This window comes from Dipodomys ordii, unplaced genomic scaffold (genome assembly GCF_000151885.1).
Source record: "Dipodomys ordii isolate 6190 unplaced genomic scaffold, Dord_2.0 Scaffold5, whole genome shotgun sequence".
Classification (NCBI taxonomy): Eukaryota; Metazoa; Chordata; class Mammalia; order Rodentia; family Heteromyidae; genus Dipodomys; species Dipodomys ordii.
In genome coordinates this window covers 16,633,009-16,656,117 of record NW_012267221.1, presented here as the reverse complement: position 1 = coordinate 16,656,117, position 23,109 = coordinate 16,633,009, and the positions used below count along the sequence as shown (strand labels likewise).

General features: G+C 36.1%; 1 protein-coding gene across 1 annotated transcript in view; it reads right to left on the bottom strand.

The window, feature by feature from the left end:
- LOC105993902 (sodium channel protein type 2 subunit alpha) overlaps positions 1–23,109 on the bottom strand; it is a 128,193-nt gene that overhangs the window by 56,365 nt on the left and 48,719 nt on the right. Inside the window, exons 4-12 of the mRNA XM_013027283.1 lie at positions 22,018–22,107; positions 20,790–20,918; positions 20,144–20,235; positions 19,007–19,279; positions 16,571–16,634; positions 15,007–15,148; positions 14,657–14,863; positions 13,081–13,368; positions 2,367–2,714 (exon numbers count right to left, since the gene is read on the bottom strand). Of these exons, the coding sequence (XP_012882737.1) occupies positions 2,367–2,714; positions 13,081–13,368; positions 14,657–14,863; positions 15,007–15,148; positions 16,571–16,634; positions 19,007–19,279; positions 20,144–20,235; positions 20,790–20,918; positions 22,018–22,107 (1,633 nt within the window). The remainder of the gene's footprint in view (positions 1–2,366; positions 2,715–13,080; positions 13,369–14,656; positions 14,864–15,006; positions 15,149–16,570; positions 16,635–19,006; positions 19,280–20,143; positions 20,236–20,789; positions 20,919–22,017; positions 22,108–23,109) is intronic.

The window sequence follows — 23,109 nt, the reverse complement described above, 5'->3', positions numbered from 1 at the left end:
GCGCTGTGGTTCAAGTGGTAGAGTGCTAGCCTTGAGCTAATGAGCTGAGGGACAGTGCCCAAGCTCAGAGTCCAAGCCCCACGAATGACAAAAAAAAAAAAAAAAAAAATCTGATTAAAATGTTGAATTTGTGTGGAATGTGTGGGAAATTGTTGTGCTTTGGAAGGTGGTTGCTGGCCTAACACTGTTTTCTTTCTTCTCTCATCCCACCCCCACCCCGTAATGTCTTAAAGCTAGTTTCATTTGTTGGACAATTTCATTCAGTTCCTTCTTTGCAGCAAAGCAGTGCCATCATAAGCTAACTCAAGTGAGACTCCAGAATGGAGGCAGAAAGTGAGGACATTAGCCTTTCTTTGTGGGTCTAAACTTAACCTTTGCACACTCATTCTGCCAATAGGACAGGAGAAATGTATGTTTACTGCTGACAAATGCAGGACAGTTTCCAACAGACTGACATTCTCTTTGTATTTACACAAACAAATGGTAGCTTTTTTGTCTTATATTTAATTAACATTTATCAAGATGAGTGATTGTCATGGTTCACTGAATGTAAGACCCCTATGTGTGATGATTGTTAAAGAAAAACATTTCCAGGCCTTGTTTCTTCGGTGTTTCAGTCTGAATAGGTCTGGGTGGCCATGAATAACCACTTGTAAGACACACCCAGAACATTCTGAAGAAAGAAGTCTAAGGGGGTAGAATTCTTTGAGAAAAGCCAATTTAAGTGAAACTGTTCTTTCTTAGTACTCTTGCTTTCAGTTAAGTAAATTCAGTGGAAGGCTATATAGTTCACTACAGGTAGAATGTAGTTTCAGTAGCTAGCAAACCTGGGGTCAAATTTTACCTCTGCCACGCACAGTCCTCGGTTTCTTCCCCTGTATGAGGGGGGCAATTTAGTAGCTATAGTAAAGGATTTTGTTGGGAGGGTTAGGTGAATTGACACATGGATGTATTCTGGAGAGTGTCACACACACAGAGTTGGCTCTAATTATTTTTCAAAGCAAAATTCATTTCCCATTCTTCCTGATTCTTTCATTACAATTTTCTAGTTTTCTCCAGGCTGCTTCTATTCTTCTTTGGCAGGAAGGGACTGCAGGAGGCCAACAGTAGTGAAAGAGATGAATGGCCACTTTCATAATTCACTTCAAGAAGCTCTTCTGTGAGTTGACAGAACGCTAACTCCATATCATTTTAACTTGGGCTAATTTGATTAATTAAATAAATAATTATTTATTATATAAATAAAGACATTCACGCAAAAGATATCTTAATATGTTTCCAAACAAACTAAAGTGCAATTAAATGACCATGGCGGAGTATTTTTATCCTCATAAATGAAAACTTATTTCATATGAATACTTAAGTGTGTCTTTTATTTATGAAGGGAATGTCAGTAATGCTTCCTGGCAAGTGTCCATTATTTAGTTGAAACCCTTTCCATGTTCTTGATTTGAAGCCATTTTGTCTACAAAAAGAATTCATGACAGTTATACAAAAATTATAATCTGCTCTAAAAATTACAACATTGCCGAGCACTGTTGGCTCATGCCTGTCTTCCAAGCTACTCAGGAAGCTGAAATCCGAGGATGGGGTCAAAGCCAGCCCAAGCAGGAAAGTCCCTGTGAGACTCTTAACTCCAATCAACCATCAGAAAACTAGGAGTAGCGTTGTGGCTCAAAGTGATAGAACACTATTAGCTTGGAGTGGAAAAGCCCAGAGACAACATCCAGGCTCAGAGTCCAAGTCCACAATCAACAAACAAAAAACCCAAAACACTACATACAACATGTGACTGCACCAAGCACTTTCTGAGTAACTTATATACTAATATAAATTCAGTGGCTGGGGTCATTTGAGTGGCTGCTTAAGTTTTATAGCACTGTGACCTGAAAAGACAGAGAAGGCTCCATCACAGAATTTAGTTAAGACTCCATAATAGTATTGGCTTCAAGTGGAAATATCAAGTTTTCTTTTAAGAAGAGCAATGTTTGCTGTCTTTAACATAAGTAGTTTTTATTGAAAGTGTAAAGTTATCAAGCAACTTCTAAAGGTATTTACATAATTTGTGCATATTAATTTTCTTGCATTAAATTACATTACCTTCATTGCATGCTATGCTTGGTAAATTGTTGCTTGACTTCTTGGTAAATTTGAAACTACATTAATAATGATGAAGGATGATTTCTAATTTCTGAGGCTCATTCTGTGTTTCTAACTCACAGGTAGAGATGATAAATGCATAAGCTCAAAAATCCCATTCCTAACCTTTGAACAATAGACTCCACAAATTCTTAGATTCTCAACCCGGCCTGCACCGGCCTACCACTTCCTTTCAGCCCCTCAGTGGCAAGATTAACTGGCCTCACCTCTGGCAGGAGCTGCCCAACAGGAGAAGTGAGTGCAGAGGGACCCCCGACAAGGGAGACCACTCCATTGCAGTCCACGGCGCTGTGCATCTTCCCGTTCATGGGCAGAATGGGAAGGACCCTGGAAGCTCGGCTGGCCTGGCTCACGTTGCTGTGCCGCCGTTCGCCATGTTTGTGCGGCACAAATAGCGAGTCTCTTCGACTGTCATTGTCCTCAAAGGTGCTGTGCTCATCATCGGCAAAGTCGTTCTCAGAACCAATGTCCTTGGTTCGACCTCTGAAGCTGAAAAGGCTCGCTCTACTGTTGCGTCTTGGAGAGAAAAGGGAGCCTCGAATGCTCAATAAAGACTACGAGTAACAAGAGAAGAAACAAAGACAGATGCACAGAAGTAAGAGCCAACATTCTGAAAAACTTGACTAGCCTCAGGGTTTCATAGCTGTTGACTTATCTAAGAACAAGGCTTCAGACAAGGGGAACCAAGAATTTTTGGTTGACTGCTAGTAGTATTCCAGCATTACCAAGGTTATTTCTTTCATTGTGCTTTCCTTTTCCCTCTCTCTCTTCATTTTTATGCACTTTTTCATTTATGTTACCTATACAGAATATACATGTACTTTCGTAATGCTGTTTTGTCTTATAGTTAACTCGCAGGATAGCAATTTTTGCTAGCCACTTTCAGTAGATAAGTTTAATTTAATTCAATAGGAAGCAATTAATTATTTATGTTTAGATCTCTAGAAATGAAACAAAAATCTGTCCAGTAAGAGCTCACGAATAATTACACCCTGATGTATTTCTTCCCACACAGGAGAAAAATCAATCTTGCTAGTAGATCTGCTTAATTGTAGTACAAGGAGCATCTTCTCCGCTTTTCTAGTACATATTTTATAATGGCATTTATGAATAAATTAAACAAATCAAGCTCTGATTCACTCTGATTTTCACTCTTCTGTTTCAAGAAATATTAACAAAATCCAGTTTTCACTAGGCATCCTGTCACAATCATTGGATTCCTCCATGTGATGACCTTGGAATTCTGTCATACACTTCCTGTCTCTTATCTGTGGTGGCATAGGGAAGAAGCAATCACTTCCAGTATACTAGACTATTTTTAAAAGCCCCACTTGTTATTGTTTGGCCAATTGTTTAGCCATTCCTCATCAACTCTCAGATGGGTTAATGTGGGAACCATTAGATCCAACCTCTGTATCTAGCAGGGAGACAAGGTAACCAGTCTATTTCACAATACAAGACTGAAGAATGGGTTAAAGATAGGCAAAGGATTTTGCCTGGCCCAGGTGGGTTTACGATTGAGGTTCCTAAAGATATTAAATGTAAAGTTGGGATCTTTAAACGCAACTTGTCATCATAGGTGGGAATCTAGATTGAAGTATTAAAAGAGACTTGGTCATAATAACATGGTTTGGTTCCCTAGACACAAGCATAGTTCTTAGATTTAGTTCAGGGATTTGGATTTTGGCAACCGCTCCTGCATGGCAGGCCAGCACTGAAATTTCCTCATAGCCTGGAAAGCTTTCCCAGGTGCCTCTTTTTCCATTCAAATATTATTAATTAAATACCCGTGCTTCAACTCCAAGAGATGAAGGAAAAACATTAGTACAAACCTCTTAATATTAACCTTAAATGTATATAGTCTTAGCTTCCCAAGTAAGAAAATACAAATTTCAAAATGCTAGATTAAAAATCAAGATCCAACTGTTTACTGTCTGTAAGTAAATCAACTCACTCTCAAAGACATGTGCCTACTAAAAGGGAAAGAGATAAAATTATGTTATAAACAAACAGAATCTGAAAGTAATCCGACAAAGCAGACATTTCTATGTTGCTTTGTATGTCCCTCCCCACAGTATAACCCCTGCTTTTACTGTATTTGAGGTTGGTATAATTTGTGGAGGGGAAGGGAAAAAACAAATCGTTTAAATAGGGATACAGGTGGACCCTTTGCAACAATGACATGTACAAGTCGCTATGTTGAAAAATGAACTTTACAACTTTGGTGTCGGGGGAAGGATTGAGTGGAGGGAGGTGGGGGGAGTATGGGAAGGGATGGGAAGGGGAAACAAAGAGGAGGCAACAATGCTTGATAAGAAATGTACTTGTTATCTTTCCCATGTAATTGTAACTCATTTGTATGGTATTCTCACAATTAAAAAAAAAGCAGACAGGCTAAAAAGGTTACTACCTAGTAATAAAGAATCCATAAAGAAGACATGAGAACATTGTACCTACCATTGGTGTACTGTTTCATAAACCAAATACATCTGATATGAAGGGACAGATAGTTCCAGACATGAATAATAGAGTACAACCTCATATGTTAATTTCATTAATAGATTGTCCATATAAGGGATCAACAAAAAAGCTTCAAATTAAACTTTTCCACAAATCAAATGGTCTTTACAGATATCTACAGAATATTGCATCCAACAGCCTATGGAGATTTCTCCAACACAGATCACAGTTTTAAGTTATTCTTAATGAATATAAAACAAATGGAAGATTTTTTAACTTATTAGATATTAAGGAAAGAAAAGTAGAAATCAGCAGCAAGAGAAACTACAGAAACCATACAAATACATGAATATAGACAAAATTCTAAATGACCAGTGGGTCACTGAGGAAATAAGGGAAGAATAAAAACTTGTCATAATCAAATGAAAATAACAATGTAATTTGCCAGGGCCTTTGTGGCACAATGAAAGCAGTTCTCTGGGTGAATTTTATAGTTTGGGGTACATACATTAAATTGTCAGAGAGAGGAAGATGGCCACAGAGTGACATAACCTGCCATTCTTCCTCAGGGACACATCTAATTCAATTGCTAATCCAACACTCACATCCTGCAGAACTGCTAAAAAAGTGCTGGTGACAAACCAATTTCAGTGCCATCAACCTCCCATGAGCTATAGATAACCACAGGCAGTGTGCAGCCACAGATTACATGCCCAAAGGCCCTACACTGCATGCTGGAAGTGCAGACGTTACTGTGATCCTAGAGACCCTAATGTTGCATGCTCTGTACCTATGCTGTAATTCTGCAGAGGAGCCTAAACATGAACCCCTCACAGGGACAGAGGACAGGGCCAAGATAGGGGCTGGGTAATGCTACCCAATATAGCTCCATCTGGGAGACTCTGGCAGCAAACACTTCAGCAATGAGATGAAGCACAGCTCTGCTGCATGCTTTGGATTCTGGAATGAACTTCTGCCAGTGAGTTGTGAGGACTTGGGAGAAGAATCTACAAGTTTAGTAGAAAATGTGTAGGAATGGCCAGTCGAGGACCAAGACCCTAGAAGCCCCAGCTACAGACTATATTCAGATTTCCCTAAACTCCCTCCCCCTTATACTCAAAACCAAACAGATACTGTTCCAGAGTGAAGTGCATAGACTGCCATCTACTGATTTAAAGAACTCAGAAGTGGAATGAACATATCTGCATAGGAGAGGAAATGAAAATGTTAATTTTGTTTTGCTTCATTTTTTAAAAAATAGCATTCATTAGTTATACATGGAAGATTTCATTGTGACATTTACACAGTGGATACAATGCATCCGAATCAATCTGATTCCCTCTATCAATTCTCCCTTTTCCTACTCCCACTTCTTAAAATAATTTCAGTGGTTTCTTTTCATTGTATTATTTTGACAGATACCATAAACTACTTCAATCATATTCATCCTCATTCTTCCTCTTTCTTAGCCTTCTCATTTTGTTTTATGGAGAGCTGTTTTTGACACTATTTTTTGTTGGTTGATTTGTTATTCAATTGTTTGCATTGATTTTGTTTCTTGGTTTGGGTAATTTTGAGGCAGACCACATGTATTCAGTATTCAACCTAAAACCTTGTAGTTTTTCCCTTTTCTATTGCCCTTTCTCATTTGAGATTCCCTAGTTAAAATTAGAACTACTGTTTGATGTATATTTTCCCCTATTTGTTTTGTCCCTTTTGTAATCCATCTGTGTTACTTATACTCTCTCTCTCTGTGGTGTGTGTGTGTGTGTGTGTGTGTGTGTGTGTGTGTGTGTGTGTGTGTGTGTGTGTGTGTGTGTACTAGTCCACAGGCTTGAAATCAGGGACTGGGTGCTATTGTTGAGCTTTTATGCTGTTTGCTCACTTTAGTCACAGCTCTACTTCCAGTTTTTGGTGTTTAACTGGAGATGAGTATCATATTCCTTCCTGCCTGGCTAGTGTTGAACCTTCAACCTCAGATTTCAGCCTCCTGAATATCTAGGATTACAGATATGGGTCACAGACACCCAACTCTATGTTCTTATTAGGTAACTAACTATAATAATCTCTCTCTCTCTCTCTTGACCTGTCTAACTGTTCTCATTTCTCTTTCTCTTCTTTATCAATATAACCTTAGTCAGCTCTTTTCTATCTTACTCAACTTTATCATTAATCTCTTCTATGAAGCTTAGCCACCATTCCTTCCTGACATATAAAACCATACACCTTTCAATATTCATTAGTGCTATCCCCCTATGTCTTCCCCCTTACCACCTTTATTAACTAAGATATCCCTGTGTCACATGACTCATCTTTGATCTTATATTATTTTAAAGATACTGGAGCTGTAGTAATGGTTATTTTTTATTTTAGTAATGGTTGTTTTTAATTAAGGATTTCCGTAATCTCAAGGTTGTGGTTAATCACCTGTGATGGTCTTTGAAGTTAAGGGTCCTCTTCCTGAGAAGAGCAGGGGAATGAACTCAATATCTTAAGTATTAAAGGTTAATATTTGACTATTGAGGCACAACCCCTTACTCACCAGTTCAGTGAAAAAGAAATTTACTACAATTTGGCCACTACCTAGTCTTAATTAATATTTTAGAAATCCACAATATTGGTATGTAAAGGAAATATGGAATATGAAATTATGAAGTTATATCATTTGCAGGAAAGTGGATAGAACTGAAGATCATCATGCTGAGAAAATTAAGTCAACTTCACAAGAGCCAAGCATCACATGCTTTCACTCATTTGTGGAATTTAGAACTAAGACGATGATGATGGGACATGAATGAGAATTTGGACTGTTTAACTGGAATGAATCAGCAGGAGAAGGGAGGTAGAAAGAAAAGGATATTGAGAGTGAACAAAACTGTAGTACTTTATGTATATTCAGATGAACATAACACAATGAAAACCACCAAACACTGTCTGAAAATGGAAAGGATAAAGCTGGGTTCTGGAATATCATGGAAGCAGTGAACTTGCTCAAAATACACTATATGCAGCAATATTAAAATACAACCCATGGTTCATTAAAAATATGTTAGAAACAATAGAAAGAAAGAAAAAAGATATTTGTGTCCCTATCTCAGGGTTCATTTCACTTTACATCATCTTATATGATCATATGTACATAGCTTTTGACCTTTTCTGCTTGCCCTATACATGTACTAGTTATTGCAAATAAGGGAAACCATAAACAATGTAAAAAATGCAACCCATAGTATTATTAACTTATACTAATTTAAAATAAAATTTAAAACACAGAGACCTTAAATCAAAAATAGGAGAAGGGGATAAATAATGAATTTTAGAGTGTAAATTAGTGAAATGGAAATGAAAATGGCAATACAGAGGGTCAATGAAACAGAATTGGTTCTTCAAAGATTTTTTAAAAAATCAACAAAATCTTAGTCAAACTAACCAAAAGGAAAAGAAGACTCAGATTAACAACATGCATCCAGGAGGCGATTGCAGGATACCAATGAAATTCAAAGCTGTTAATAAAGGAACACTTTGGCAACTTACTTTCCAACAAATTACAAAATATAGAAGTAAAGGCAAAATTCTAACCATATGTGATCTACTAAAATTGTACCAAAATGTATGAACAACTTAAACAGATCAATGACAAAAATGTGACCAAAGGAACAATACATAGTCTGCCAACAAAGAAAATTTAAGCACGAAACAGATTCACTGTTGAATTCTCTCAACAGCATTACTCACAAGAAAATATGTTGAAAATTATCTGTACAACTTGGGGGGGGGGTAAGGAGAGGTAAGGAAAGTGGAAGAACAATGAGGGAGGGGGTGACAATTTTGACAACAAACGTATTCACTACCTTATGCATGTAACTGTAGCCCCTCTATATATCATCTGGACAATAAAATTAAAATTTAAAATGTTTGTCTGAGGTGGGGAAGGGAAGGAGAATCACAGAAACAATGGGACAATGGGTGAACCAATGCAACAGTGATACTCATTAGACACTATGCTGGAAATGAACTTTACAACTTGAGGGGAGGGAGGGAGAGGGGGAGAAAATGAGGGGGGGATAACACTGTTCAAAAAGAAATGTAGGGCTGGGAAGGTGGCTCAGTGGTAGAGCGCTTGCCTTGCATGCATAAGGCCCTGGGTTCTATTCCGCAGCACCACATAAGCAGAAAAAAAAAGCCGGTAGTGGTGCTGTGGCTCAAATGGTAGAGCGCTCGCCTTGAGCTGAAGAGCTGAGGGACAACGCCCAGGCCCAGAGTTCAGGCCCCACAACAGGTATCCCTCCCCCCAAAAAAAGAAATGTGCTCAGCCAGGTGCCAGTGGTAATCCTAGCTACTTAGGAGGCTGAGATCTGAGGATCACGGTTCAAAGCCAGCGCGAGCAGGAAAGTCTGTGAGACTTTTATCTCCAATAAACCACTAGAAAATCAACAGTGGCCCTGTGGCTCAAGCAGTAGAGTGCTCACCTTAAGCTGAATAGCACAGGGGCAGCACCCAGGCCCAGAGTTCAAGCCCCACCACAGACCAAAAAAAAAAAAAAATAGAAAGAAAGAAAAAAGAAAGAGAGAAAGAAATGCACTCATTACCTTACTTATGTAACTGTAACTCCTCCTTATATCACCTTTACAATAAAATTAAAATAAAAAGATAAACTAAGCACAAGTCTTCCTCAAACAATTGTATTAAACAGAAATACAGAAACTTTCCAAACCTCCTCTAAGAAGCCTTTATTGCCTCAATACTAAAACCAGATGTGATCAAGACAGAAAACAAAAATTATAGTCCAATTTCCATGATGCAAATAGACATAAAAATCCTTAATAAAATACTTGCAAACTGAATTCAGCAGTACAGTAAGAGATAATGTTTGTTTCATTTTAGAGATGCTGGGATGGTTCTTTATATGCTAATATACAAATAAAATATACCCCAAATGGCACGAGGGGCAGGAGTTATATCATCATCCCAGAAAGAAGAAGCCTTGACAAAATTCAATTTTCTTTCATGATAAAAGTCTGTAGAAACTAGAAATAAAAGGATCATACCTCAACATAATAAAGTCTATATATGAAAAGCTTATGGCAGTATCCTACTAAAGGGTAAAGAAAGAAACTGAAAACATTTCCTCTAAAATCAGGAATAAGAAAAGGATGTTCATTCTTCCTTATTCATATTCAATGTCCTATCAACAAAAAATTAACTTGAAGCCTCAGCCCTAGGAAAAATGCAAGAGCAAGAAATAAAAGTGATACAAACAGTAAAGAAGTCACATTATCCCCATTCTATTGGTAAATGATATGGCCCTCCACATCAAAACCTACCAAAAACCTACCTCCACATCAAAATCAACCAAAAACTACTTATTTTGAATAAACACTTTCAGCAAAGTAGCAGGACAACATCAGCAACATTTCGGAGTGCTAGTAATGAACATATTGAGAAAGAAATCAGCAATGCAATTTTTTTTTTTGGTCCAGTCATGGGGCCGGAACTCTGGGCCTGAGTGCTGTCCCTCAGCTCTTCAGCTCAAGGCTAGCGCTCTACCACTTGAGCCACAGCACCACTTCCGGCTTTTTTCTTTTTGCTTATATGGTGCTGAAGAATAGAACCCAGGGCCTCATGCATGCAAGGCAAGCACTCTACCACTGAGCCACCTTCCCAGCCCCAGCAATTTTATTTTAATGATTAAAATAATTAAAATACCCAGGAATAAACTTAACCAAGAAGGTGAAAGACTTTCAAAATGAAATCTATGAAATATAGAACAAACTGAAGAAGGTATTAAAATTGGATAGGTAGAATTAATATTGTAAAAATGGCATATTACAAAAAATGATCTACAAATTCAATGTAATATCAAAATTCTGGTGATATTTTTATAGGAATGGAAAAAGTCTTAAAATCCATATGGATGCAATAGGCTTTAAAGCACCAAAGCAATTTTGAATAAAAGGAGTATTGCAAGACCTGCTTTCAAATTATACTGCAGAGCTCGGAAGTAAAATCAGCATGGTATTGATACAAAATTAGACATGTAGACTAATGGAAGAGAATAGAACACCCAGAAATAAAATTAAATAGTTTGATTCTCCACAAAGGAGAGTCAAGGGAAAAGAAGAGGGTGTTGGGAGAGAATTGAATATAATAAAAGTACACTATCCATTTATACCTTGATATAATTAATATACCGCAATAAAATATTTTAGAATAAAAATCTCATATTGGAGGAATAAAACAATGTCATTAGCAGACAGTGTTGGGAAAACTGTAAAAACTATACTCACAAGTAGAAGACAGAAATTAGATCCCTATCTCTTGACCTGTAAAAAAAATCTGTGCAAAGTGAATCAAAGCCCTTCATATATGGCCTGAAAGTTTAAAACTTCTACAAGAATACATAGAGAAAGCACTTTAACATACATGTATAGGTAATAATTTTTAATTATAATGCTAATTGCTTAGGGAATAATAGCAAGAACTGATAAATCAGATTGCATCAAATTAAAAACTGTTGCTCATGGTAAAGGAAATGATGACGAGGAAGAAGAGACAGCTCACAGAAAGGGAGAAAACCTTGGCCAGATGTTTGTTTGGCAGGGCTTTCTTTTCCAGAATATATGAAGAACTTAAAAAATTAAAGGATAAAACAATAAACAATCAAATCACTAAATGGGCAAGTGAGCGGGAAAAAAAAAAAAACCAGTACTCCAAAGAAGCACAAATTGCCAAAAGTACATGAAGAATATTCATTGCCCTTAGTCATCAGAGAATGCTAATCAAAAAAGTGTATTGAGATGCCAACTCACTCTGTGAGAATGGCTTTCATCAAATAGATCCAAACAGCAAGCAACAATAATGTTGAGGATCTATGACATATATGCATGATGGTGGGAATATAATGGTTGACCCATTATGGAAATCACTGTGAAGATTTTTCAAAATTTTAAGTAAATAACCATATTATACCATATACCATATTATATCATATAACCCAAGCATTCCATTCATGAGTTAGCATACAATTCACAGTCATTTTTTATTGTTTCACTATTCACAATAGCTATGTTATGGAATCAGCCTGGACACTCATAAAACGTGTGTGTGTGTGTGTATATGTCCATAATAAAATAAGTGAAATAAGCTAGATTCAGAAAGACAAATATCAATTGCTTTTTTATTATATAGGCAATCTAGGCTAAAAACACCAACAAAACCACATAAAAGTATATGGGGGAGTATTTGGAATAAGGATGAAAATATGGAGGAAAAGAGAGGATAAGGGATGATATTTTTAAGGTATGTCATAGTCATGTAGTAAAATGATCACAATGTGATGTATTATTTTGCACCATTGAAATACACACTCATGAGAACGTGTGCCAAAATATAAGTTAAGGAAGGAAACAAGGAAGGAAGGAAGAAAAAGGGAAGGAAGGAAGGAAGGAAAAAGGAAGGAAGGAAGGAAACTCATATAAAATAGCTGCTCAACAAAGCACACAGCCCACTCTCCATATCTGAAAGCTTGGAATAATAATTAAATTAATACCTACATGGGTTGTAATAAAGATTTAAATGAATTCTTAAATGAATTTATATTGTAACCAGTATTGCATTATTTAAACATTAGTATTATCATCAGCATCAATGATGCTGTAATTGTTATTGTTTCTACTTAGATGTTAAGGTTTCACTTCTGGTTTAATTGTCCCCAGAGGGACTCTATCGCCCTGGGTCTTCTCTTGTAATTTTAAAGGTAATTAAGAATCCTAAATTTTAAGTTTGCCACAGCTTGTGGCAAAGTTTTCCACAATGAGAGGCATCCAGTGAAATTTTTCTGCAGTATGTAAATGCAGCATATCCTTTGAAGCAAGTCTTACTTTAACAGGGACATAAAGTCACGTGCAATTAAACCTTGCTGATTATTTAGTGTCATAAATTTTCCTTGGTGCATGTCTGAGATTTTTGGTTACACTTTGAACAAAAAATTTCTTCAGTTTCCTTTGAAAGAAGAATGGAGGATGCATTGTGTGTGTGAAGTTTGCTCATGGATGGGAATAACCGCACAGATGGTCTGGAAGCAAACTGTGGTCCACTTTTAAGCATCTGCCACTCAGAAAGCCTACAGTTCACTGGGTACAGGCACAGTAGTTAAGAAAGGATCAGACCCATCTGCTGATCATTCTTCAGGTGGAAAACTGCCCGGAAAGGCTCAAATCTTTGAAAAACAACCCTCAAAATCACAAACCTCCCCAAGCTCTGTAGGATCTAAAAATTCCTTCCAGGGATTCCAAAAAGTGGTAATCTTACAAGATCTCTGAAGTGGCAGCCAAAACACTTGGTTATTACCATTGCAAAACATCCAGGAAGAAGGCAACTTTAGCTCTGCCAAACTCTGGCATATTCTTACAAAGTAAAATATTTGATTGTGCAAAAGAAATTTTGGAAATGTCTATTTACCTGGTGTGGAGAAGAAAATCTCTTCTCATAGGTCAATCTGCTTCCTTCTAAGGAAAACCGGAATCCTTTTCTTCTTATGCTGTCTTCAGATTCTGATTTTCGGACTACCTCTTCCTTCTCTTCTTCTCCAGACTGTTCTTTTTGCTTCTTCTTCTTTCTTCTGTTTTTCAGCTCTTTTTCACTCTTGGAGCTCAACTTGGATGCTACGGAGGAGCTCTCGGAGAAAACTCCTATTCCACCAGCTCCGCTGAAATCTCTAGATTCAGCAGATGCTGCAGCTGCTGCTGCCTACAAGGAAAAATTAACAACCAGCTGCATATATACTTCTGAATGGCTATATAGTTACTGGTTCTTTTACCTTTCATATGCAGAATGCATCCTTGTAAATCAACTCTATTTTTTTTTTGTATTTTGGAAAACAGAAAACCTTCCTCAGACAAATAATCACATCAATATTTTCATGAAAGTGCTGTCCAAGTTTCATACCCAGTGACATGATGAAGACCTGCACAGGGTTCTTTCGCATTCTGTGACACAAAGCAGACCCTCAGTATCATCCTGCTTCTGTCCTATGACTTCAAGAATATCTTAAGAAGGGATAGAAATGAAGAAGTGTCCTATTACCCTTGACTTGCTTTGGGTCATGAACAGTTGCTCTTGACAAGGAATTTTACTTCCAGACTGAGTAAGTGAATTTTATTAAGCAAAGTGTTTAACTTACAGAACTTTTTTTTGTTGCTGTTTACTTAAATTGAGTATTTCACTAGTCAATTTATGCACAGCAAAGATGTATAACAGACTGTGTATTGTGGACTCCCAGATCCTGGTATCTATGTATAAATTAGAAAAATACAGTTTTTGAAAGAAGCCCAGTGTTGTTACCTCCTCAGAACACTTGACTTGATTGTTTTCAGGGAGGCCAGTTTAATGAAGACTCACTCAACATCTAACACCAAAATAAGCAATTGGATTACTTAATGTCATCAAGTCAATAATTAGGGTAAGATATACTTTATTTTATTTTAGAGTGATATATGGTTTATTTTGAGGACTCACCAAGTCCTCAAAGGTTTTGCAGTATAAGAGGCAAAGTGGCTTTTTAAAAAATGATTTTCTGATGTAATTCACAAACCTGCATTTGAGCCTTATGTATGGAGAACTGCTGTTGTCACTGTTCTAAAGCCTTTTGCCATTCCTGAGTACATATAACCTTTGTGGTTTGACTCTAGTATTCTGACCTCTCTCCCCTCCAGTGATACTATAATGGAGAAACAACTATAACCTCTTGCCCGGGAGACTAAGTAGTATTTCAATTGAGGTTTATATCTCTCTACATTGTGAGCCTCCATGAATGAAAATGTTAATAATTTCCTCAAGGGGTCACAAGGGAGAAGAGGAAAGTCAATAAAGCAACTGTACTTCTACATGCTTTGATGTCATTAGTATTAACTGTAAGTATCAGAATAAAGTCATATTCCTCCTCCCAACCACACACACACACACACATCTAATGTATTTCTAATGTCAGAGAATTTAGAGAAATAAAATGTAAGGCCTCTAGGTTTGAGAACAATACCTGAGCTTCTTCCTGCTGCTTTTTAAGCTGTTCAAGCATCTGCTGAAATTCTGCCTCTTTCTGTTCTGCCTCTTCCAGTGTAGCTTGATTCTGCTCTTCATAAGCCATAGCTACCACAGCCAGAATCAAATTTATAAGGTAGAATGAGCCCAAGAAAATGACTAGCACAAAAAATATCATGTATGTTTTCCCAGCAGCGCGCAGTGTCTGTAAAAATGGAAGAGGCATTTTAATAAATATTTTATATAGGATTTTACAAGCTCCCACTCGAAGCAATAAAGGTTTCTATACCAATTCTCTTGTTCTCTGTAGTTCACACTTCCCAGAAGAATCATTATGTCTGTTCTTACCAGTTGATAGAGGTTTTCCCAGAAGTCTTGAGTCATGAGACGAAACAAGGACAAGAAGGCCCAGCTAAATGTGTCAAAGCTTGTGTAGCCATAGTTGGGATTTCGACCGGCCTTGACACAGATGTACCCTTCTGGACACTGGCTGTAATTCGGTTACAGAAAAGAGAGGAAGTCAGTGTCTTTAAGTCTGCTGGTTAGTGTTTCTGTTTTTATAGATGCCAATCTATTTTATCTGAGCACTGGGGAAAGCTGATTTCTCTAGCCTTATGTAGTACTTAACCCTGCAGCATGTGGAGAGGCTTTGGTATATAATACCTTCTATGAATTTCAATTTGTATATCCTTCTAGGATCTTCAGTTATAAAGTTATATTTGCCACCTATCCATATAAAAGTAATAATATACTGATTTACTTTTTCTGAGACTTAGGGACTTGAATCAGATTTCCCCTGAAGATGTTCTGAGGCAGAAGAATATGTAAATGTGTGGCAGGGTAGAGAGATGATGTGGAGACTGGAGGTGTGACAATGAGTGGAGGCAGCAACACTGTGCAATGGGGATTTCATAGAATACTGTACCGAGTAAGCAAGCATCACCTCAGTGTTGTGCCTGATGCTTCTGGGTTGAATGATGTTGGGCAAGTTTCCTAATGTTTTTTAGCTTTTAGCACTTAATATGTAGAACAGGCTAACCTTTTGTTAGCCTTGAACTTGCCTTGAACATTTGTAATAATTGGACATGACACTGTAGAGAAAGCATTTAGGATAACCCAGACAAGGAATTCAAATGTCTGTTTTTATCTGCTATTTTGTAATCTGTAGATAAATGCAGTAAAAGTTTCATCACAGGAGATAAGTGCAGAGGATATTATTGCTGGGAATTTTGCTACAGGTGCCACTGATTAATGTCCATGTTATCATCCACAGGAAAACATTAGACTTTTCCCTACAGTTCTGAAATGTTTCCAAATAGTGAAGGGCAATTCTTCTCTGAATTTTGTAATAGCAAACATTAGCATGATGTCATGCATAATAAATTAAATCCTATAGTAATATTATAATTATTAATATTCTTAATGACTATTATTTTATTTGTTACATGAAAATGGAAGGCAAGGAGCAATGATATTATACTGTGGAGGCCAAGTTTGAATTTATGCAGACTCTGGGCAATACTTTTTGTTTTAATGCAATTTACCAAACTATGCTTGACATGTATTACCTTATTGACATTATTTTCATAATTTTAACCCATTGATAACCCATTATCGTAAAATAGTATAGTAATTCAACCTCATGCTTATGAATTTTGTTAGTTTAAGCTTCTTAGGTATATGCACTGCTTTCCTCTCTAATTTGGAAGATTAGATGTGACCTAATATGGAAAAACTTGCTGCATATGAGTGTGTGAAGGAGGTGAGAATCCACACTTATTCTGGCTATTTTGAGAGTCAGCATGAAGGGGAATTTGTGGAGGAGTGAGTGGGTACTAAGAGGTGAGACAAGTCAAGTTATTGAGGCTGACAGAGTAAGGACGACTAAGAATCAATAGGAAACACTACTTACCCTGCATCTGAGCTGTTACCACAAAGCAGAGCATCATTTTGCCCTTCCAAAAAATAAAAGTGACCTATTTAAAGAGCAAGGAATAGTAAGAGTCAATTAGAGGGTTTTAAAATGTCTTCAGCACTGTACTTAGCTAGCAAAGCTTAACTATGTGTGCATTTTTAATAAGATAGACAAAATAACTGATATTAATGCAACTGTTTAGGGTACTTGAAGAGAGAGCTGTGTAAGTAAGGCTGCTTGCTTAGCACAAAGTGAGAGAGATGGAAGTCTTGTTGCTTTTAAGTGCTTCCAAGTAAATGAAAGCTTATTTTATAAATGCCTTTTGACTGGACTTTAAATAGATCCAGACATATTTTTCTTCCCCTGCCAATTTTCACTTAATTTCTTGTGAGACCTGGGCTTAGGTGTTATTCCTTCTTATGGTGTTTTTTGGGGGTTTTGATTGACTTCTCTCTTTTAAGTGAACCAAAATGAACATTAATTTATCTAGTTAAATTAAGCTTTAACAAGTTGGAAAAAATCCTTTAGGAAATATAACTGTACAAAACCATGTATATTTATATAGCTGCAGACAAAATGTCCCATAGAGATAAACAAACACATACAAGAACTGCTCTCAGATTATTAAGTTAATATTTTAGACTATTGAAGCACTATATTCAAAGGTTACTCTAAGGACCTAGGTGTGGTGAGGTACACCTTCAACCTCAGACATTCAGGAGACAGAGATTGAAAGGACTAAAATTGAAGTCAGCTCTTGGTAAAAACATGAGACCTCAGCGTATGAAGTTATCTTAAGCAGTATAACAACTACTTGGCAAGCACAAGGGCCTGAGTTCAAACTTCCATTCTACTAAGAATAAATAGGATTATTCTAACATATTTTGTAGAAAAATCATAATTTTGTTTGCAAATTTAGATCCATCTGTCAAAATATGCATCACAAATAATCCTTGGTGTTTATACATTTAAATTCAAGTCTGTTAATGTGACATCAAAATATATATGGCTATTTTACCTGTTGAAAGGACTAGATTTTTGTCTCCTAATCAACAAGTATTTACTAAACATAAAATGATAAATAATGAAAAGCAATTTCAAAGATTTGATTGCCTAAAAAATTAAAGCCACTTTGACATTAGAAAAAAGCAATAAGATGGAAAAAATGTTGAAAAATATACTTGCCAAAGGAAAGACAATATGTTAGTATATTTGGTAAATTAAAGGGTCCATATAAATTCCAACAAAATATTTTCACTTGATAAAATATTGGGTAAAATTATCAGCAAAGAACTCACAATTTATGAACTCTATAACTTGTTAATGGTATTACAAGTCTTAATTCTCTGAATTAATAGTTAAGAAGCAATAAAAATAGTGTTGAGCACATTTTCCTTCTAGTTCTTAAAAATATAGCTATAGTAAATATTTCTGAGATTTCGGGCAGGAGGTAGTGAGTAGAAATATGAGTAATTTAACACTATATCTCTATGGTCTTAATATTTATTAGCACCTTCTCAAAAATACTGTTATTAAAAATCTATTTGAAGGAAATTATCTGAAATATATGGGCAAATCTTGTCACCATCTGTTATTTTACTATTAGCACGTGGGAAGCCTCATAATTAATGGAATGATTTATTTATTCATTTACTCAATAAATCTTATCTTCTCTAGTAAAATTTTTCATCAGAATGTTATACTTTAAACAATATTCTAGTGTGACAAGTGTGTAATTTCATGAATTTCTGAAAGCATATAGGGTAGGAAAAATATCTCAAATTATTAATAGAATTTAGCTAGCCTACAAGTATGCAGAGAGGAAGAGACTTAGGCTATTAGATACAGAGGGACTGGCCTCAGTGATAAGAGAAATTCCCAACTATATGGCATATAAACTTATTCTGATGTCCATGCCTAATATAAAAGAAAATTACACTGATAAACATTATACAATGACTAATATCAAATCAACCAAGTACAGTATCAGCAATGAAAGACTGAATGGGGATGGTTTAGCTTTGAGTACACATCATATATGTCTATACGCTGAGTGAGTCGATAAGAAAGTCCAAATTATTTTCCCTCACATTTCCTCTTCCTAACAACACATATCAGCATACTACACTGAATGGCTCAAATTTTGTAATGTCCACCAAATGAATATTTTTGTGTATGCAGCATAATTTCAAACTATCTTCAGTACTGGATGTGGAAAAGATAACACACATTCAAATGATGTGTTATCCGAACAATTGACATGTAAGAAAAGAGGAATAAGATACTGTTGAATTCCACTATGCCATGTTTGAAGTTACCCCAAAACACTGTAAGACATTTGTCTCACATCAGACTTGAGACAATTTCCATCATATATGATTTTGAATATTAAAAGAACTATAAACACAGAAAGGTTAAAGGGTCATGTCTTACTTTTATCCTCTATGTATTCATCCCAGTTAAACATGCTCACAGTCCTATTGAATGTAGTACCATTTCCATCCAATGAGTTATTAAAGAAGGAAGTGATGTTTAGTTCAAAGGAAGAATTGTCTGGGGGCCATTGCAAACATTTATTCCTCAGGTTGCCCATGAACAGCTGCAGCCCAATGAGAGCAAACACACTCAGACAGAACACAGTGAGGATCATGACGTCGGAGAGCTTCTTCACCGACTGGATGAGGGCGCCCACAATGGTCTTCAGGCCTACAAACAAAATCAGGAGGAAGAAGTTGAACATGTGGTTCATCGGCTACTTTACCAACAAAAATATCATCAGTTTGTCCTGGAAAATATAAATGTCATGCAAAATGCCAACAATATTAGTTGAATGTGATTGAATAACAGTTTTATGATAAGCTGGCTAGCTGGTGAAAATGAATGAAAGCAGAACTTGTATGTGTATTGCAAACTGAATGGAAATGAACCAGATGTATTTCTCAACACTCCTTAGAGCAAAGAGATGGTTTTGTTGTCCATGCTTAAACATCAACCTCATGTAAACATTTCGCTTTTATTTGCAGATGTCTTACTCTCCAGCCCAATATTGTTTTTAGAAAAGTCCAGGGAATAGAATGAGAAATTTGGAAGCCATTGAGGTTATACATTTACAAATTTTAAAAGCCTGATTATGGGTGAAGAGAGGGAAGACATCTGAAAAGTGAGCCCCATGCAGCACCCATGCCACCTCTTGCTTTTCATTTATCTGCAGTTATAAAGATTACCAGGTTTCGACCGACAGGGTCAGATTTGCAACAGCTTGACTGTCTCATAATTTATCTTCTATGCAGAAAGCTTGATATTGCAGGATGCCCACTAGAGAGCCTTGTACTGTAAATGCCTCATGCAAAACTCGTTAAACTCAAAGGCTGATTTAGAACAAGTTGAAAAAAAGCAGCCAGTAAAAAGCCAAGAATAAAGTCCATCCAAACCATGATGTACAAATTCTTGCTTTTTACAGTTATTTGCAATATGCGACAAGCAATAAAGCTTTTGCAAAAAAAAAAAAAAAGCTGTAATTGTAGCAACAATGCAGCTAAAGTCAGCCTCGGTGTTTAACCTAACTCTCACCTGGAATGACTGAAATTGTTTTCAATGCCCGGAGAACTCTGAACGTTCTCAACGCTGAGACATTGCCCAGGTCCACAAACTCTGTCACATATCTGTAATAGGGGTCCACACACAAACACAATGACAGAACACAAGAAACAGTTGGAGATATAAGGGCCTACCACCTTATACCAGTTTCTTCTTACCTGGGATTACAGAAATAGTTTTCAAAGCTCTCAAGACTCTGAAAGTTCGAAGAGCTGAAACATTGCCTAGGTTTACAAATTCTGTTACATACCTGTAGAATTAAATCAGAGTTATTCAGAATTTTGAGAAATCTAAGCCTGTGTTGGTCTTTAATTAAGACCTTTTTCAACTTCATTGAATTCTGCCACCAAATTTCTCATTTAAGAGAAGAATGGCATTGCAATCTCTATTATTTGTGAAGCTTTATTTCATTACTTTACAGTGCTAATTGAAACCAAAGCTATATAATTTATTAGGATAGCTCCTAGTTTCTCCTAAACAATTTGATTGGAAGAAAAGATCCCAAATTTACATGATGACTAAGAAAATGCTTGATTTGTGAAGAGAAGCCACCACAGAGAAATAAGCTTTCACCAGTAATTTATTTTTATCAGGATAGAAAATGCATGACAATACTTACGCAAACGTGATGACTGTGAAATCCAACCAATTCCATGGATCCCGTAAAAATGTGAAATCTTCTAAACAAAAACCTCTTGCAAGTATTTTAATAAGTGATTCAAATGTATAAATTCCTGTAAAGGTGTACCTGAGAGAAAATAGCCAAGCTCACAATAAAAATTTTATAGGTTATGCATATTTACATTGTTATTATTATTAATCACAGTTGGTGCCAGGTATCTCCAACAGGTTTAATTAAATGAGTTATCACTGAGCTATGCTTTTTGCCCTGTGTACTTTAAGATGCTTTGAACAACAATGACAAAAAAATTAGAGGATTTTGTATTGGTCTCCTTTTGATATAAATAGTACTATTAAATTCTGAAAGTACTATTGAATTCTGAAAGCTATTGGTAATGAAGATATTGACTGTAAATAAGTGAATATTATACTTCTATATTAATATGTTTAAAGAATTAAAATAATATCTATATATGGTGATATCAAAATACACTGGGATATTAATCTCAAAATGAATAGTGCATTTTCCTTTAATGAAATATGAACCTTTAGGTGCTAGCAAATGGGCCAGGTACTGGAGGCTCATCTTTAATCTTAGATATTTAAAAAGTAGAGATTGGAAGGATTACAGTTTGAAGTCAGCCCAGGCAAAAAGATATTGTTGTGATTAATCTAGGTGTGGTGTGTTCCAGTTATTATCCTAGTTATGGTGGGAAGTATAAATAATAGGATTGCAGCTTAGGCTAGCCTAAGCAAAAAGGAAGACCTTCGTTCAAAAATAACCAGAGTCAAAAGGTCTTTGCTCCATAGCAAACAAGAAGTTCCATGTTAAGACCCAAGTATTGCCAAGAAAACTGGAGCCAAGACATGTGTATCACTAAGACAGAACTGTGATAGCCTTGAGAAAAGGAATACATGTTAAGCATAACGTTTATCAGTAAACATTAACAATTACTGATAATTCTCAAGTATAAGACTCACAAGAAAGAAAAAGGGCTGTACACATGGGCAGACAAACCACTGCATTAACCTAAGCAATTTAAGCAAATGATTGTTAGCTTTGTCCTAAAGGAAATTAGTGCTTGAAATGAGTTGGAATCATTGTCTGCTTTAGTGGAGCTGGCATGATTTGTTAAACTGATTTGTTAAAGGTCTCAAGATATTAAAGTCATAAGTGGAAACATAAAGGGTTATCAATATTGAGACATTTAAGATTGTCTACTTACTCCACATTCTTTGTCCAGTCTGGAGGGTTACTCATTGTCATAAATACACAGTTGGTAAGAATTGTGCACATAATAAGCACATTGAATAAAGTAGAAGACTATTGTCAAGGAAGACAAAGTTCAATAGGGAAGCCTCACTTTAATGCACTATCAGACCTCACCATCATGCAGCACAAAACTTATTTTATTCTACTCATTTAATTATTTACTTTTGTTTGTCATTTCTGTAATAACAACAACTCCATATAGAGAACATTCCCTTCAGGCCAAACCATGGACTATTATGAAGCTATTCAGAAAATTTAGTGATTAAGAAGATTAAATGCAATGAAATGAGTTCATTGGTGAATAATTTATCAATTTAAGTTTTCCTAGTGATAGACCCAACTAATAGAACTGCAAGTTCAGCTTGAAATATAAACCCTGACAAAAATTGCAGAAAAGGAGTTGAATGATTAATTAAATGTACTATAACATTGTTCTAAGGGTCATCCTGGAAGGATGTCTTATAATAAGGTCCTTTATAAATGGAGTGCAACAATCTACTGTAATTGTTCATTAAATTCTGAATTGTATGAGAAGATGTCTGGCATTAATGCTAGCATTTTGTAGAATTGTCGTAAGTCCAAGTTACTAATTAAATTTCCTCATTATTGTTTGATTTAGCTTAAAAGCAAGAAAAAAACACCTTTCCACAAGACCAAATTAGTGGAAGTTTGTTAAATCTCCTCTACCTTAATATACTTGGTACATAGTAGACACCCAACAAATTGCTTCCCTTACTGCCTGAAACTTCATTTATAATGAATATTTGACTGGTTTCATTCTATCCCTCTTTTCTAATGTATGATAGCCAATACTCTTTACTGTCCTTAAAAGAAAACAATTTTCATTTACATTTCTTTTATGGCCAGAGCTGTTGGACATTTCTTCATGTGTCTATTGACTATTCTTATTTCCCATCCAGAGAAATCTCCTTTTAATTTTTTAGCCCACTTATCCCATTAGCAAGAAAACTAATAATAGATGCTGGTGGGGGTGTGGGGAAAAGAAATACTACTACACTGTTGGTGGGAATGTAAACTGGTTCAA